Below are 15,675 nucleotides of genomic sequence, written 5' to 3' on the forward strand. Positions count from 1 at the left end.
TTGTGTATTTCTACAGACAGGTCGGGGTTGGTTAGACTTGTGTAAATATCTCTCGCGAAAAGCAACCTTTTTTCTTTGTCTGTTGACCACCGTCGCCCCCGATCTTGTGTGATGGCATCGCAAAAAAGGCATCACATTGACAATGTCATTGCGTTTCATACCAGATATTTTCTTCTTCATGTATGGTCATGTAGATTCGCATCACGTTAGGACGGGGCGTTTAGGTTGAATTTCGAGAAGATGATTATTAGTGCAGCTTTACAAACAAATGTCTCTACCAAGTGCTGTTCATCACGCGTGACCTCGTGGGTTGACATTCACGGCGAAAAGATACAATCCAACCAACGCCTTGCTCTGATATCGTGGGCCAAGCTTCAGCAACGCCAGCGACCTTTGAAATGACACGCTTCCGTTTCTTTTGTGTTTCCCCCGGCTTGATACCGTGAGGATATCCTGTCTTTCAACGTTTTCCTCATCATCGACATGGCCACGTCCTTTACATCCTTACGCCTCTACGCGAATCTCATCATCATCAAAACGTCTTCTCCCAAGCCCCCCACCAAACACCCATGTTTGCGGCCACGACCAGATCCAACATCTTCAGCCCCTCGGGGTAGATGATCAGCTTGCCCAACTTGGCCCTCTTTCCCCTGTTGCCGCCCCCGGCCCTCTCCTTGCCGAGCTTCAGATCAAACGGGCTAGGCGGCTCGTCCTCGTCGCTATACTCGCCGGTTCGGTTACCGACGTTGAGAAGTCGGCTAAAGTGCCCGCTCAGCTGCTCCCTCTTGCCCTCCTGTTTGAAAATCTCCGTGCTGGGCAGATTAAACCGCAACTCGCTCACGCTAGCCGAGTACGACGACGAACTCGACGGCGCGAGCGGGTTACTCAGTCCGCCGGCCGTGGGGAGGACGTGTCTGCACTTAACACTACGCCCGGCGTTCCCCGTACGGAACTCGCAGCGGCCGTCCCAGGGCGAGACAAACACATAACCCTGAGGCCGGAGGCCGTGGCCCGGCTGGGTGATGATGGGCCCCGAGTCGCTTCCGTTAGAAGAGGCGGAGCCCGTCGAGTGTGCGCTCAACTGGCGTGAGTGGCGGTGAGTAGACCTCGCTGGCGGCGAACCAAAGGGGACTGAGTCGCCTTCGTCCATCAGGCTGCCTGAGCGCGACCGGGAGCTGAACTTTTCGCGAATGTTGGAGGACCAGGATTTGGCGTAGGACATGACGACTTGGCGTGAGAAACCACCCTCGGGAGACTGCTGTTGCTGCTGCTGTTGCTGTTGCAGGTGGTTGAGCGCGTCTTCCGAGTTGGCAAAAGGGGGAGCAGTTGTCGTCGATGTCCGTGGCATATCCACGCTCTGGCGCAGAGGCATGTGGCGGAACTTTGCGTAGCCCGAGGACTCGAGGCGGATGTTGATGGGAGGTTGAGGGGCGTTTGCGCGCCGGCGGTCGTGAGCCGAGAGACCTGCCGAGTCGAAGGAGAAGTACTCGTACCCGTCGTCGCCAGAGTCCTCGAGCTGGTGGGAGGCGACGCGGCCTACGTTCCACTGGTTCCCCGTGCTCGGGTCGCGGCGGATGAGGGAGAGGGTATAGGGGACCTCTTTTGTGTTGTGGAAGCGGTTCGGTGAGGGAGAGCGAGATTGTTGGCGATAGACGGAGGTCGGACGGGAGTAACGACGCGAACGCGCCGGCGACGAGGAGAGTTCCTGCTGCGGCGGCATACGGGACGGGGACTGGGAGGGAGAAGCGCGGTGGAGGTCTGTCGGAGGAGGCTGAGGGGGTCTGGAGGCAAAGGGCGCGTCGTAGTCGGGTGCCGGGGTCGGGATAGCTCGCGGGCCGACGGGTTTGCGTACGGGAGGGGCCGGAGGTGAGTGGGATGTTGGTCGCGGAGGAAGCTCCGGGCGGTCCTCTGTCCACCGGGGTTGGCGGGGGTCGTTGCCCGTGCCGTAGCCGATGCCGTACCCCGTCGCATTCCCGGTGCCGTAGCCGTAGAGGCCTGAGTTGCGGTTGCCGGCGGCCGCTGGATGTGAGCCTGGCGTCGGAGGTTGCGCCTGAGTTTGTGCCTGTGTCTGAGGGGGCAGATGAGCGCGGGCTGGATCGGCTGGCGGTGAGGGCACCTTTGCGCCTGCGACGGGTTTCCTCCGGATCTGAGCCGTGCTGCGGGTGCTGTCCATGCTAGACCTAGGCGTGTCCGGGTTCCGTAGATGGTGAGGTTGCTGAGATCCAGCAGCCGCTAAGTTTGGGTGGTATGGGTGGCTACCGTCACTGGGCAGTTCCAGGTGGATGTAGTAAAATGAGTTTGCGACATCTTCGCTGGTGACATTTTTGAGATGCGGTTTTGAGGTTGTCAAGATGACGTCTGCGGGGGTTGATGCGTTAGAAGTTTGTGATTATGAGATTTGACTTGAGAAAGTGAGATCGAAGATGAGAGAGAGGCTTACCTCGCGTGCCAGGCACTCGTGAGATGTAGAGTGTGAGGGGATCTTGACGTTGCTCGGCTGGTCTGTGAGGGTATTGCGGGGGGTTTGCGGCGAGATAATTGAGCGAGGCCAGAGACCTAGCCTCAACTTGTGTAGACATATTTTTTTTTTCAAAAGAATCAAGGCTCTTTTTGTTCCGCTTCAAGTGTGCCCAAGCAGAGGGGCAGGAGGAGGAAGTTGTGAGTATATCTGGCTCGATGCAGGTCGGCGGAAGGATTCCCGGGTGGTTAAGTGTTTGTTGTGGTGGTGTGGTGTGGTGTGTGAGTGAAAAGGGTGGCTGAGCCAAGAGGTGATGTGAGGCGGGAGGTTCACAGCCCACCCGCACTTGAAGGGTACTCGCGGTACGGAGAGTATTCCCTTGTGCCTTATGGATACTCAACTCAAGGGCCAAATGCCGTGGACGACGGGGGAGACCAGGGAGCTGGCGCTGTCAAATGTCACGGCTGGAGCTGGTGTGGGTCGGGAAAACGGGGTTGTGATGGAGAGAGTTTGTAAAAAGGTTGAGCTTAAATGAGGGAAAAGATTTACTTCATCTGGTAAATCTCACTTGGCTCGGTCTCTCTCTTTCGGTTTGTAAACGGCGGTGGGTAGGTGAGAGTGTTGGTGGTGAATCTTTTTTTTGTTGTACAATGTGAGCGAGATTGGTGAGTGTGATGAATTTGGCGATGCAAAAGTGAATATTGAATGCAGAGCGCTGTAAAGAGTATCGTGTGGTTGGTAGTGGTGGTGGTGGATGAAATCTGAGCGAGATGTGATCGACCTGCAGCTACAGGAAGGGTGGTTGGGGGCGTTTGAATTAAAGACGGCGAGGGCTGGACGTGGACGCAGTCTTGCAGGAAGATGAGCAAGAAGAGGAAGAGGGGCGAATAAGAGATACTAATATCGCGCGTGTTGCCTGGTGGGTACGCAGCGTATACGGGTATCTTGCTGCTCGTTGCTCCAGTTGTTTGCTCGCGTGTCTTCGTAAAGAGTGGGAGTAAAGCGAGGGAGTGAGAAGTGGTTGGCTCGTTGTGCTGGCGATGAGGCGTACCTTACTTTCGTACTTCTATTGTAAGTGCTGTGAGGCGAGTCGATCCTCAAAGAAGAAACGAGAAAAATAGAAACGACGGGCAGGACAAGGGAAGCAAGTCCCCGGATCTGCAATAGCGGCGCGGAAGGGATGTACGGGAATATGGTGCCTGGCGAGCCGCAAGAAAGGGGGCCTGTCGTGTGGTCTTCTCTCTTCTTCCAAGTTGACAAGACAGACAAGCACAAAAGTTGATGGGGTGGTTCGGCACTGTTTGGATCGCTTTCAACTGCGGAGACCGACGGTTCCTTGGTAAGAAGCGTGGAAGCGAGCTTTCTGCTTGATGTTTGTCTCTCTCTCTCTCTCTTCCTCTCTCTGTCTGTCGACTTGGCGGGCTGAGACTTATCCAATGGCAAAAACGAGTCGTAAGCTGGATGTGGCTGTGCTGTGCTGTGTTGTGCTATGCTGAGCTGCGCTGCACTGCGATATGATCCAAAGGTAGCGAGATGGCGGCGCTGGTGACCTTGCAGCGCGGTGCCGTGTACGTGTCCGTTCCGTAACCTTGGTGATGAAAGGTCTCGAAGGCCTTCTTTCTTGGTGCCGGCGCCGGTGCGCAGTTATTTGATTCCTTCTGAAGCTTTTCTAAAGCTCGGGAGTAAAGCCCAGTAGGGAGACTTTGCACCAATGCCGTGACGGGTTCGGAGTCAGCGACGGCACCTGAAAAGGCTGAAATTAATGATCTGGGCTTGACAGGGACCAGAGCTTTGTCTTGTGAAATGAGAGTGGGCAGTGGGTGGTTTGTGCTGTTCTTGGCATGAGATGGGGAAAATGAGGTTTGAGCAGAAGTGAAGATGCTCTGCCAACGATTTTGGTGGGAGGTAAAGCTGTTTCCCCTCTTTTCACGTCTCGATGCTTCAGAAGTTCGGTCTGAACTCTGTATGCATCGGAGAGTTGCGATATGCATGGAAGATCTTCTCGGGAGGATTTTGGGGGACTCGAGGCGGGAGGAGAGGGGGATTGTGCTATTTTTCGCATGCTTTTTTGTCGCGGAACTCTGCAGAATCCTCGTGTGGGTGGCCTTCTGTACGCCAATACATGGGTAGCAGTAAGTGGGATGGATAGACTATCCGTACGTACACGACTACCTACCTTACGGATACAGACATTAGACAACGGCCATTCACCCTGCCTGAGAAGTAAGTGAGCACTGAGCAGCCCTGCCATCTCGCATGCCTCAGCTCTTGCTCGAACTAGGTCCAGAGCTTGATCGAGGCTGTTTGTGCTCCGCGACTGGCTACGAAATGTCTCGCCTCCTACACGGGATGACGACCAAAGGTCTCGGATTCCCTCCTAACGGTCCCACGAACGCCTGAGATTGTCCACGACTGAAACAAAACTTCCAAGTGATCGTGCCGCAGCCGCATTGAAGATCGCTCTCTAGTGGTCCCTATTCCATACATGAGTATATGTCGATGAGGGGATGTTGCGGTCTATAGAGGGTTACATTCCTATGCGGGTAGGGCCAGGAGATGCTGGAGACAAAGGGGCCCGAGCTGTGAGGAGCTTTCCGTTACGAGGATGTCCTCTGCACAAGAGGTTTGCAGCCCATTTGACTCTGACGAATAAGCACATGCGCATGAAAATGAACGTCACTTGAAGGGCATCCACAGGCTCTTCGGAGCTGGGCAGTCAAAGCAGTCTCAATCTCAAGAGTCAGCTATCGTAGGGCTCCAACGGGGGGCATCCTTTCATTAGCACGGCCAATTCCATCCCCGTCCCATGGAAGGCCTTGCGAGTCGTTACCGAACAACACAGTCATCTCTTGAATACTTCCAAGTTCCTGAGTGGCACAGTGGTCGATGAAATGTGGCATGGCTATACCAAGATTGGTTCAACAACCAATGCCCGTATACCCGTACACATAGTCAAAAGCCGCCTCAAAAGATCAAGCTTCACACGACTGTGACGCACCGCACCGGATCTTCGGTCGTGTCCACGTCAACTTCAAGGGTCCAGGTCCGCTGTGGCGTCGATGAGACTACACGCAGTACTGTGAAACTGTCCACAAGCGCCCGCGCATGCCGCGAGACCCTGGAGACGGCAACGCCAGGGACCCCGACCGACGTCGCGGGTGTTGTCCCCTGTGCCTGGGCCTTTAGCTGGCTGACTGTGCCGTGGGAATGTCAAAAGACTTTGCGCTGAGCCACACTCGTGCCCCTGGAAAACTCGCCGTGTGCCAACTTTGCTTGTCTCGAAAGCCCTTAAGTAAGCTGAGACTCTTCCCTACTGTGTATGTACATAGAGTCTAGCTTCGGCCTCTTCGCTGACTCGGAACTGAACATGCTGCCGACGAGCGAGGCATGTCCATGCCGGCCAGCTGGCAGGTGGGAACTCGTCAACCTCGAAGGCTTGGGTCTCCCAGCTTCGTCTCGCGGACGTGGCTGACTGCTCACCTGTCGACCGTTCCAAGGCTTGATGCCCCCTTATTTCCGCGCCAGCCGTTCTGTCAATCATTTTGGTTGCACTACCTGCGCGCACACGATCATGATCATGGCGGGCGACGTTGACGATGATGCGTACGAGGGAGGTTAAGGTTGATGGTGATGTCACTCACCCCAGCTAGATGAATATCAATGGAGACGGCCAACTAGATTTTCTTGTCTCACTCTCTCTCTCTCTCTCTCTCTCTCTCTCTCTCTCTCTCTGTGCGTATCTGTGCTATTTTTCGCAGTGTTCGTCACCAAGGATGTTGATCCATGACGAATCCTATGATCTCACGCGACGAACACCTCCACCATGGCGGTAACTATGTGAATCCTCATGATCCAATGCCCAGATTGACAGCTTTGAGCATAGCCGGGCGTCCAAATGAAATCCTCACCTTCTTGGCATGGAGACTGCGGTGGGTTCATACTGTGATGACTGTGTACACATGTAAGAACGGTCGAGTTGTCGGCTACAGACCGGTAAGAAGATCTGGCCATTGACATCGTCTGCTCGTCATTCCGGAGGATTCGACGGTCAATCTACGGCGATCTTGGAGTCTGGGGGATCCAAAATAGGTGGGATGAAAACCCAAGCAGACGGCACGGCAGTTCCCAAGTTTCCACCGGTCGCCAAGGAGGTTCCAAGACCGGTTCCGTCACCCCGCAACCAACTCGACTTGTGAAAAGATGGCCGTGTGCAGATGCATCCGGCCCCGTGCGTGCGCGACTACCGAAGACCGAGAGAGAGAAGAGAAAAACAGAGTTTCGGCACCCTGACGATGCGAGGTTGAAAATCTGCCCAGCACCAACACTTTAACTTTCTCTCTTGACTTATATCGTTGTTCAAGTACGAATCGAGTGCGAAAACGTCCTCTAAAAGGAATTGAATACCGCCTCGTTGCATTCATCGTTTCCAAACGCTCGCCGGCTGTTTTTCCCCATTCAGTCCTACTGACTCTACCCCTTTGTTTTAAAGAAATTGATTGCTTACGTCACATGGCGGTTATGCGGCAGACGCCCACTTACAAGACCGGATTACGGATAGTCCGTCATATCCCGTTCGACTTTTCACTTGAGAAGGTCAGGGGCTCACTTTGTTTATCAGTACTCACTGCGATTCATGACTCTTTACTCGTGTTGATATGCTTGGCAACCCAGTCGTGGGAATCGCTGCCACCAGATTTTACCTCAAACGCAAACTCAACAGACTATCAACTTCATCTACTACGTACGATTATTCATCGTTGAAGCCAAAAGCCAACGCATAGTCCTTCAGACCAAAATGTAACATGCCCATTACTGACAATTGATCGGATACCACCCCGATATCCATGGTCCCTGCTGACCCAAGAGCCGCGCTACCACTGGTGGGAGAATGTATGACTCCAAAAGTAGATTGGCTTCGTGACATCGTGGTTCGGTCCAACTGCCGACTTGGCTTGTGGAGGATCCCAAAGAAGAATTTCTCCTTCAGACTTCTCCAGCATGAAGCTAAAGTCATGAGCCCTCTTCGGATTCGTTTGCCTTAATATGGCTAACCGGCAATCCGGGAGAAAAAGGTCATTCGCCTACGAGGCTCGAGATCCATTATATATTGTTTCTAACTTTCTAGAGTCTGCAAATAAGAGCGTAGTATCCGCCATAAAAGCCTATCTTGAGACTTTTTGAAAGGGCAGTAATTTCCCGCCTATCGTACTCGGTTTGCCGCCACTGACCCGACAAGTTGGGCGTTTGGAAGCTATAATGGTCTCAAATAAGGGGCCACCTTATTCCAGACTCGGCCGAGCATGGCAGGGCTCGACTCGGCTAGTGTTTCCAACAAACAACTACAACGCCATTTTTGGCCCCTCTTTCACGACGATGGACCAACAGGAAAGATTCTTCCATCGAATCCAACGATGTTCCTCCGGAATTTTACATACCATGTTCTTGTCGTCCGAACCGATCCACCACTCTACTCCGGGCCCCTCAACGTAGCATCCTCTGCCGTGACCCTAGTCTTGGACGACAAACATACGCGATGGACTACTCCGTGTACTGCTGTACCCATCAGGAATCCGAATGGAGAACATCCCCGTCCATGCCAAAGTCGGCGGGCCAGAACACACTCCCTCTCCTTTTGGGAATCAACTGCGTTGCATCAAACTCCTCTCATCTCGTCAAGCGGCTCCCACGCTAGGAAAGTTGGGGACTGAATGGCCAAGACTCTGAATCTCCTGTATAAAGATGCCTTTCCTCGATCAACAGCCTCTATGATCTTGGTTCTATTCTCCAGCACATACGTTCACTTCTTCAGCCCTTTTTCACAAACCTCTTACATTCGTTCTCCAATCCAGTCCTTCGTTTCTTCAAACAACCCACTACCGCAACCATGCAGTTCGCTACTTTCCTCTTGGCCGCCCTCCCGGCCACCACCATGGCCTTCCCCGGCCTCTTCCGCCGTGAGGAGCCCTCCAACAACGTCGCCAAGCGCGACTCCTGGGGCGGCGCCGTCTCCCTCGGCCCCACCACCTCCACCATCATCAACGCCGTTACCTACCTGACCCCCGGCGCCGCTCCTCCCACCCAGGCTGGTGTCCTCTTCCTCTGGCCCGGCATGTCCAACGGCACCGGCAACCTCGTCCAGACCACCCTCGAGTCGTGGCCCGACAACAGCTGGTGTGGTGCCGTCGCCGGCGAGTGGTGCGTCCGCGCCTCCGTCTTTGGCTCTTTCGGCCAGATCGACAGCACGACCTCCGCCCCCGTCAAGGGAACCCAGAAGATCAAGATCGAGTACGATCTCCTCGACGACAACGACACCTGGCGCCAGACCGTCACCGACACTGCCACCAACAAGGTCATCAGCACCCTCGACCACAAGGACGGCCCCTTCATGAGAGGCTACGGAACCGGCACCGAGTGCAACGACGGCTGCACCGGCACCATTGCTGAGCAGATCTACTCCGACACCACCATCACCCTCTCCAGCGCCGATGCCAACTTTGGCAAGACCATCGGTGTCAGCCAGGGTGCCACCTACACCGGACTCGCTGCCAGCAACGGCAACAAGGTCTGGAAGATCGCCACCATCAAGGTCCCCAAGATGCAGTAAATGCGTTTGCAACGTAAGCCTGCGGCTACCACAAGAAGGATTGGTTTCACTGTACATACTACATAGTCTTTGACAGACTAGGAAGACGTGCCCATGGCTGCTTCCAGGTTCCATAATTCAACCTCTTGCCATGCAATACTTTGCTCCATCGCTATGACTGTGACTTTTGATGACAAATCGCCAACAGTAGAGACCAAACCATGTGATATAGAGTAAGCAGAATATAATAGTTTGAATGGCATGAATGATGTGTGGATTAAGCTTATGTTGTTTACCCCAGCTGTGCTAAACTCAAAATAAGGTTTGCGCGAAGGAGTGTGCGCTGGTGATAATATTTGGGTTCTGCCTCAGTGAATCGTGTAGTAGGCAGTGCTATGACGTCTCAAGCAAGGGCAGTCTTAATTAGAAAGCTGGTTTGTGAAACTCGGGATTTAGGAAGCAGATCACCATGTTGCTTCAAGCGATAACTTCTTGCCATCGGCCAGCCCGAACATTATGTTTCTGAATTTCTTGAAACTAGCGGCGACGATGGCGAGGACTCGAATCGGGTTTTCAGCTCGGATGGGGTTATTTCTATTGCAGGCAACAGATTCTGTACCAAAATCATATTTGTTACATGCATTATCCATATGAGTGTAAATTTTCTTGTCTTTCAACTTTCCAGCCAAAATGGATAACCACGGTTATAGACATAGGTGAATACTTTCCAGATAATTGTTCCATCTACGTTTATTACTCACCATTGAGAACCCTTTTACTCGAAAAATACCTTGCAGGACACAACTTAGAAGTCAAGTCCGCAACTCCGCACCTAGTACAAGCATTTGACATGCATTTAAATCGACCTTGAATCCAAATCAGACAGAGAGCAGAAGCCTCAATCAAGATAATCCATGTTCGTCTCTGGGTAAACCAAGACGGCTGTTTGGAAAGCACATAATGTGTATTGGGCATTTTGGTTGGCTACGGCAACGAAGTCAACCTCTGTCACTGCCCTCCATCGTTCATCTATACCAATAATAGATAGTCTGAAGTAAACAGTAGAATAACTGGTTTAGGTGGCCTGCAATTGCTATGGTAAACTCAGAGAGAGTGATCAGGACAGTTTAAAAGTATCTACAGCCATTCCAGTTGATGGGATATGGGAATGATCACCCAAAAAGAAAAAAGAGAAATGTTAAGGGCGACTTTGGCTGGTCTTGTTCAATGTATAGTCCGTGAGTTGAAGAGTCCTTCTCCATGTGCTGTATAGGCCCTCAAACAGGGTTACGGTTGATGTAAGCCATCAATATCTCGGCATCTCGGTGTGGTGGTGAGGTGAGGACCTCGGTGTGTTGATATGCACGGTCAGCGGCCAAGATGTCGTCAGACCATTAGCCGGTACGTACCGTTCGGCTTTCCAGAGTCTCCACACCCCGCGATCTCGGACGCAGGACTGCACCTGCACGTCAAGCTTCCTCCAAAAAAAAAAGTGCCCGTCCAGCAGACAAACTCCAACACGCTCCGCAGATCCTCCCTCCTCCAAAATGTCGACCGCGACGAGTGCCACCGCGGCGACCAAGGATGAGTCGCAGCCCGTCAAGAAGGGCGGACCGACGGTCCTGCGATCCATTCTGGCTGGATCTACGGCCGGCGCTGTTGAGATTGGTGAGTCCCTCCACTCTTTGCGGTCCCCCGATGACGCACCAGCAAACAATGAAGACAGAAGACTAACTCTCCGGGCATAGCCATCACGTACCCTGCCGAATGTAAGACGACCACGATCGATCCCCGATTGCGATTGACTCTCTGACCCTTCCTCGACAGTTGCCAAGACCCGGTCGCAATTGAATCGAAACCTGGGTGCCGGACAGAAGCTGCCATGGCCGCCATTCGGAGCGCAATGGTACGCGGGATGCACCACGTTGATCATTGGCAACTCGCTCAAGGCGGGCATTCGTATGTGAAGCAGCTATCCTGGAGCCATTGCCTCGTGCTAGCTGACGCCCGATGTACAGGATTCGTTGCCTTTGACCAGTACAAGACGCTCCTTTCCGACGCCGACGGCAACATCTCTGGGCCGAAGACGGTCATCGCCGGCTTCGGCGCCGGTGTGACGGAGTCGGCCCTTGCCGTCACTCCCTTTGAGAGCATCAAGACTACGCTGTGAGTCTTTTGCTCCGCTACATCAACGGCAATGCATTATTACTGACACTACTGCCGCAGTATCGACGACAAGAAGTCCGGCAAGCCCCGAATGAAGGGTTTCCTCAGCGCCGTCCCCATCATTGCCCGCGAGCGCGGCCTCCGCGGGTTCTTCCAGGGCTTCGTGCCGACGACGGCCCGCCAGGCGGCCAACAGCGCGGTCCGGTTCAGCGCGTACAATGCGCTCAAGCAGATGGCCGAGTCCTACACGGCGCCCGGAGAGAAGCTGGGCGCCGTGGGCACGTTTGCGATGGGCGGCATCGCGGGACTGATCACGGTGTACGCCACGCAGCCCCTCGACACGATCAAGACGCGCATGCAGAGCATCACGGCACGACAGCAGTACGGCAACTCGTTCCGGTGTGCGGCCATGATCCTGAAGCAAGAGGGCGTCCTGACGTTGTGGAGTGGTGCGCTGCCGCGTTTGGCGCGTCTCGTGGTGAGCGGCGGTCTTGTTTTCACCATGTACGAGAAGAGCATGGATCTGATGAACAAGGTGGACCCTGAGGGAAGATACATCTAAGAAGGATTGCTACAAGATACAATGGCGTTGAGGTTCTACGTTTTTGTTTTGGTATAGATAGTCACACTATACAGGGTACAGATTTTGTACAAGATATGATACATAGGGCCTTGACCGTTACGTCAAGTATGCCCATGCTATTCAGATGGCTTCCTTTTCGCCGTGCGACGCCATTATATGGATGGTGTCTCGTGTGGGTGTTTGTGTTGTGTGGTAGTTTGGTTTTGCGTCGTTCCTTGCTTATTCTATCATCATTGAAGTCTGAACATGCCTGACAGCTTCTTGGACATGTTTTGCAGCCATCCTCGTGTCGGGGCCTCCTCGAGCTCTCTCAACAGGTCTTGGAAGTATGTGGGCTGGCTTTCGGGCTTCAAGAGTTCGCCATTGAGGGGGAACTGCGGGATGCATGTCAGAGGATTACGATGAGGCGAGGCCGTGGAGGTTGGTGCAGCTTACCCTCTTCTTGAAGCGATCGTCGGTGAGGGCGAACATGGCGTTGGCCTGCTTCAGCTCCTTGGCCTCGTCGACGACATTGGGCTTGGTATACCTCCTCTCGATGCCTCTCTGGATGATTTCGCTGAACTGGGTCTCGGGGCGGAGGTTGTCCTTGGGCCACAAGGCAAGGGCAGACCTCATGTGCTTGTACGCTTGCTGTGGCAGGATAGTGTTAGTGACGGTGACGCGATAGTTGGAAGGGCGGGAAGGGAGGCAGAGAGGAGAGACATACACTCGTTGTCCGCGACATTGCGGCGATATTGGCAGTAATTAGAGAATGGAGGTGAGTCTACCGAGTGCCGTCTACCTTATCATGGTCTCACCGCGGGGCAATGAGGCAGCAGTGGTGGATAGAGGGGTGTGGGCGCGGCGGTGGAGGGCGAAAGTCGCGGCAGCTTCAGAATCCCATCAACGACGTCAAGGATTTCGCATCAGATGGCAGGCCCGGTCGCAGACGTCTAAGAAATTCATTTCGTCGGAGCTAAGGGACTGCGCTGCATCGGCGCTTACGGAACTGGTCAGAGTGGAGACGAAATCGCCAAAGACGTGAATGACATTGGGTGGATTACTCAGAGGACTGTGATTGGAGGGAATGATCTCGAGTGGTCCCGATGGGCTGAAGAGGGTGGGGCTTTCACTACGTACCTTACACAGTATGCATATGGGGCTAAGGTAGGTAGTGAGCTGGCTTACCTTATGCGCATGACTCTTGCCTGAGGCATTAGACAGTAAGGCACCTTGTTCCCCGGTTGTCTTTGTCAGCCACTCAGGCCACCCAAGAGGCAGCCGTTGGCAGTCACCACCTCATTGCGGCAGCGGACTCGGAGCAACACAGAATTGACCCCCCGTGCCCCCGTCAGTCTCAATTTGTTCCAGCACATTCCCGCGGGTAAGGTACGAGTACGTATACGTAACCCCCCCTACCAGCGATGGCAGCGACACTGAGAACCGTCTCCACCTCCACTGCCACAGGGGCTTTCTAGCGTTAGAGCCGTATCTTAGGTAATCCACTTCACCGCAGCGAGACGAGGCGAAGCGAAGCGAACCAGCGACAGACAGCGCCCGGGTCGTGCGACAATCCCGACACTCCTGACCTCCTGTATTCGTACTTCGTTCACTACCTAGGTACCTACACTATCTTACAGCGTAGGTACTCCTCCCAAGTTACGCCTGGACTGACTCTCCGACGTTCATCACCGCAGACAAACCGAGCCAACGTTGATGGCGTAGTCCTCTTTTCCTCCGAACCAACACCCTTTTTTTCTTCAGCACAACACCACCATCGTCGTTCCTTTTTTGTCGCCTCACCCCTCCGATTTCTCCTACGATCCTCGCGAAACACCTTCTCGCCTTTTTTCTTTTCGTTTGTCGCCTGATTCCTTTCGAATAACCGCCTCCGTGTTCCCCGGCTTCTCCTTACCTCCAACGCCTCTTTCCCCCCAATTACCTACTACGCTGCGCTAGCCGTCTTCTCCCCCGGTGGCGAAAGGGGCGCCCCGAGTCCTACGGTTTCAAGACAACAAAATAGAGAGAAAGAGAAAACAAACAACATTACACAACATTCGTCAAGATGGCTGGACGTTATGAGCGGGTATGCTGTGCCCCAAACCAGACACCATTCATTTCCCATTTTCTCTATGGTTCGCTGACAGTGTACTCTTTCCAGGTAAACGCTCAGGACGAGGACGACTTCAATAGCCCCAACTCCGCACCGCCAAGTCACGCGCAAACAGTGCCAAACTCTCCGCCCCCGTCCTTTCACTCGAGAGCATCATCGCGCGATCGTGCCGCCCACGGAGTCGACTCTACCCTTGCCGACGCATTCGATACCGATGGCGACGAAAGCGATGACGACGCCGACGACAGGCAAAGATTAGTCCGCGCCGACTCCACCCTGACCTCCCGCGACACGTCCCGCACCGTTTCCTCCGAGTCAAGACCCCAGCCCGATAGGCAGGTCACCCAGCTTCCTCCTACCACTGCATCGGCAGCAGGCGGACCTACGACGCCCTTCCGCATCTACGGCAGCGGTATCCAGAATGAGGGCGTCTTTTCCAACTTGACGGCGAAGCCTGAGCGGGGAGGCGAGACGAAGGAGGAGCAACCACCGGTATGTTCAATCCCCACTGTCACTATCCATGTCTTGCATGCGGAAAGACGGGATACGTTGTCCAAGAACACGATGTACTAACCAGTCTCTAGACATATGAGCAAGCCGCTGCGGATGCGGCACCCCCATACTGGGAGACGACTATCCTGGCTCCAGGCCTCGGCGGACCCGACGAGGTCTACATTGATGGGATGCCCGTCGGATCTCTCTTCAGTTTTGTCTGGAACGGCATGATTTCCATGTCCTTCCAGGTTGTCGGCTTCATCCTCACATACCTCCTCCACTCGACTCACGCGGCCAAGAACGGGTCCCGCGCCGGCCTGGGCATCACGTTAATTCAGTACGGTTTCTACATGAAGGGCACAACAGAGGGCGACCACCCGCCCAAGATGAACGGCCAAGACGGATACGCGGCACCACCGGACCCCAACTCGCACAGCTTCGACCCCAACGCGGTAACGGGAGAGGGCGGCGGCGGTGTTTCGGACATAACCGGACAAGAGTGGATTGCGTACATTTTGATGGTTGTTGGATGGTTCGTCCTCATTAGGTCTGTTAGCGACTACCTCAAGGCACGGCGCCACGAGCAGCTCGTCTTGCAGAGCCCCGACCGTGGACTGCCTGTGCCCATTATCGCAGATGGCGAGTCGTCTGAGAGAGTGGTATAGCATTGGCGTTTTCGTGTGTCACAGCGTGACGAAGCGCAGTGGGTTATTTTTTCGTGTCACAAAGTGGTTATTGGTCTGGGCCACGAGTCTACGACATTTGGCATCTCGCGCCTTTTCTTTGCGTCGTCCAGTGGGACTTGGGTGTTTTACGGGAACGGAAATGGGAGCAGGGTAATCTACATAGGAAGCACAGCAGCAGCTTTCATTCTCGGCATCAATACTGAGGTTTTTCTTGGGTACATTCTATCCGTTCGTGTCTATTCCTCACTCACACAACCGTGACGCGATAACGGAATCCTATTCTTCCAGGCTTAGGCACATGATAATCCTAGAATTCAAGATGGCGCAAACGAAAGAGACGTCTTTTAGTGCTTGCAGCGGGATGATCCGCTTAGTAGGCGGGGTCAGTGAGAGAGTTTCCAGGTTACCTACCTTACACACAGTAAGCTCCCACTTGCCCGGGCAGTCTGAACTCCCTGGGTCGCTTATCGACAAGGTTTGAGAGCGCGGGGGATCAACCCACCTCCACCACATTCGCGCCATAACAGGCGCTGTACATAGCTCAAGTTGTAGCGGTTCAGACATGCTGAGGTGGATATCTCGTGCTGAAAATGGAACTGAATCACCGTCACC

At 54.1% G+C, this 15,675-nt stretch overlaps 7 protein-coding genes across 7 annotated transcripts; 3 read left to right on the forward strand and 4 right to left on the reverse strand.

Annotated features, from left to right (window-relative positions):
- Positions 1-532: 532 nt before the first annotated feature.
- On the reverse strand, positions 533-2,579 carry CABS01_14716 (uncharacterized protein; the record flags this gene model as incomplete). Its single annotated transcript, XM_060548054.1, has 2 exons — positions 533-2,358; positions 2,441-2,579. The coding sequence occupies 2 exons, from the start codon at positions 2,577-2,579 to the stop codon at positions 533-535; spliced, it is 1,965 nt and encodes a 654-aa protein (XP_060392993.1).
- Positions 2,580-3,945: 1,366 nt separating this feature from the next.
- On the reverse strand, positions 3,946-4,449 carry CABS01_14717 (uncharacterized protein; the record flags this gene model as incomplete). Its single annotated transcript, XM_060548055.1, has 1 exon — positions 3,946-4,449. The coding sequence occupies one exon, from the start codon at positions 4,447-4,449 to the stop codon at positions 3,946-3,948; it is 504 nt and encodes a 167-aa protein (XP_060392994.1).
- A 1,319-nt stretch (positions 4,450-5,768) lies between these two features.
- On the reverse strand, positions 5,769-6,243 carry CABS01_14718 (uncharacterized protein; the record flags this gene model as incomplete). Its single annotated transcript, XM_060548056.1, has 2 exons — positions 5,769-6,039; positions 6,227-6,243. The coding sequence occupies 2 exons, from the start codon at positions 6,241-6,243 to the stop codon at positions 5,769-5,771; spliced, it is 288 nt and encodes a 95-aa protein (XP_060392995.1).
- A 2,099-nt stretch (positions 6,244-8,342) lies between these two features.
- On the forward strand, positions 8,343-9,062 carry CABS01_14719 (uncharacterized protein; the record flags this gene model as incomplete). The annotated part of the gene is made up of 1 exon (XM_060548057.1): positions 8,343-9,062. The coding sequence occupies one exon, from the start codon at positions 8,343-8,345 to the stop codon at positions 9,060-9,062; it is 720 nt and encodes a 239-aa protein (XP_060392996.1).
- A 1,526-nt stretch (positions 9,063-10,588) lies between these two features.
- CABS01_14720 (uncharacterized protein) lies at positions 10,589-11,769 on the forward strand (the record flags this gene model as incomplete). Its single annotated transcript, XM_060548058.1, has 5 exons — positions 10,589-10,709; positions 10,790-10,810; positions 10,869-11,000; positions 11,060-11,207; positions 11,268-11,769. 5 exons carry the CDS (start codon positions 10,589-10,591, stop codon positions 11,767-11,769), a joined length of 924 nt encoding a protein of 307 aa, XP_060392997.1.
- Positions 11,770-12,020: 251 nt separating this feature from the next.
- CABS01_14721 (uncharacterized protein) lies at positions 12,021-12,514 on the reverse strand (the record flags this gene model as incomplete). Its single annotated transcript, XM_060548059.1, has 3 exons — positions 12,021-12,164; positions 12,226-12,420; positions 12,497-12,514. The coding sequence occupies 3 exons, from the start codon at positions 12,512-12,514 to the stop codon at positions 12,021-12,023; spliced, it is 357 nt and encodes a 118-aa protein (XP_060392998.1).
- A 1,320-nt stretch (positions 12,515-13,834) lies between these two features.
- CABS01_14722 (uncharacterized protein) lies at positions 13,835-15,042 on the forward strand (the record flags this gene model as incomplete). Its single annotated transcript, XM_060548060.1, has 3 exons — positions 13,835-13,855; positions 13,931-14,374; positions 14,467-15,042. 3 exons carry the CDS (start codon positions 13,835-13,837, stop codon positions 15,040-15,042), a joined length of 1,041 nt encoding a protein of 346 aa, XP_060392999.1.
- Between the last annotated feature and the right edge of the window lie 633 nt (positions 15,043-15,675).

Source organism: Colletotrichum abscissum, assembly GCF_030869225.1.
Source record: "Colletotrichum abscissum strain IMI 504890 chromosome Unknown Scaffold_57.1, whole genome shotgun sequence".
NCBI lineage: Eukaryota > Fungi > Ascomycota > Sordariomycetes > Glomerellales > Glomerellaceae > Colletotrichum > Colletotrichum abscissum.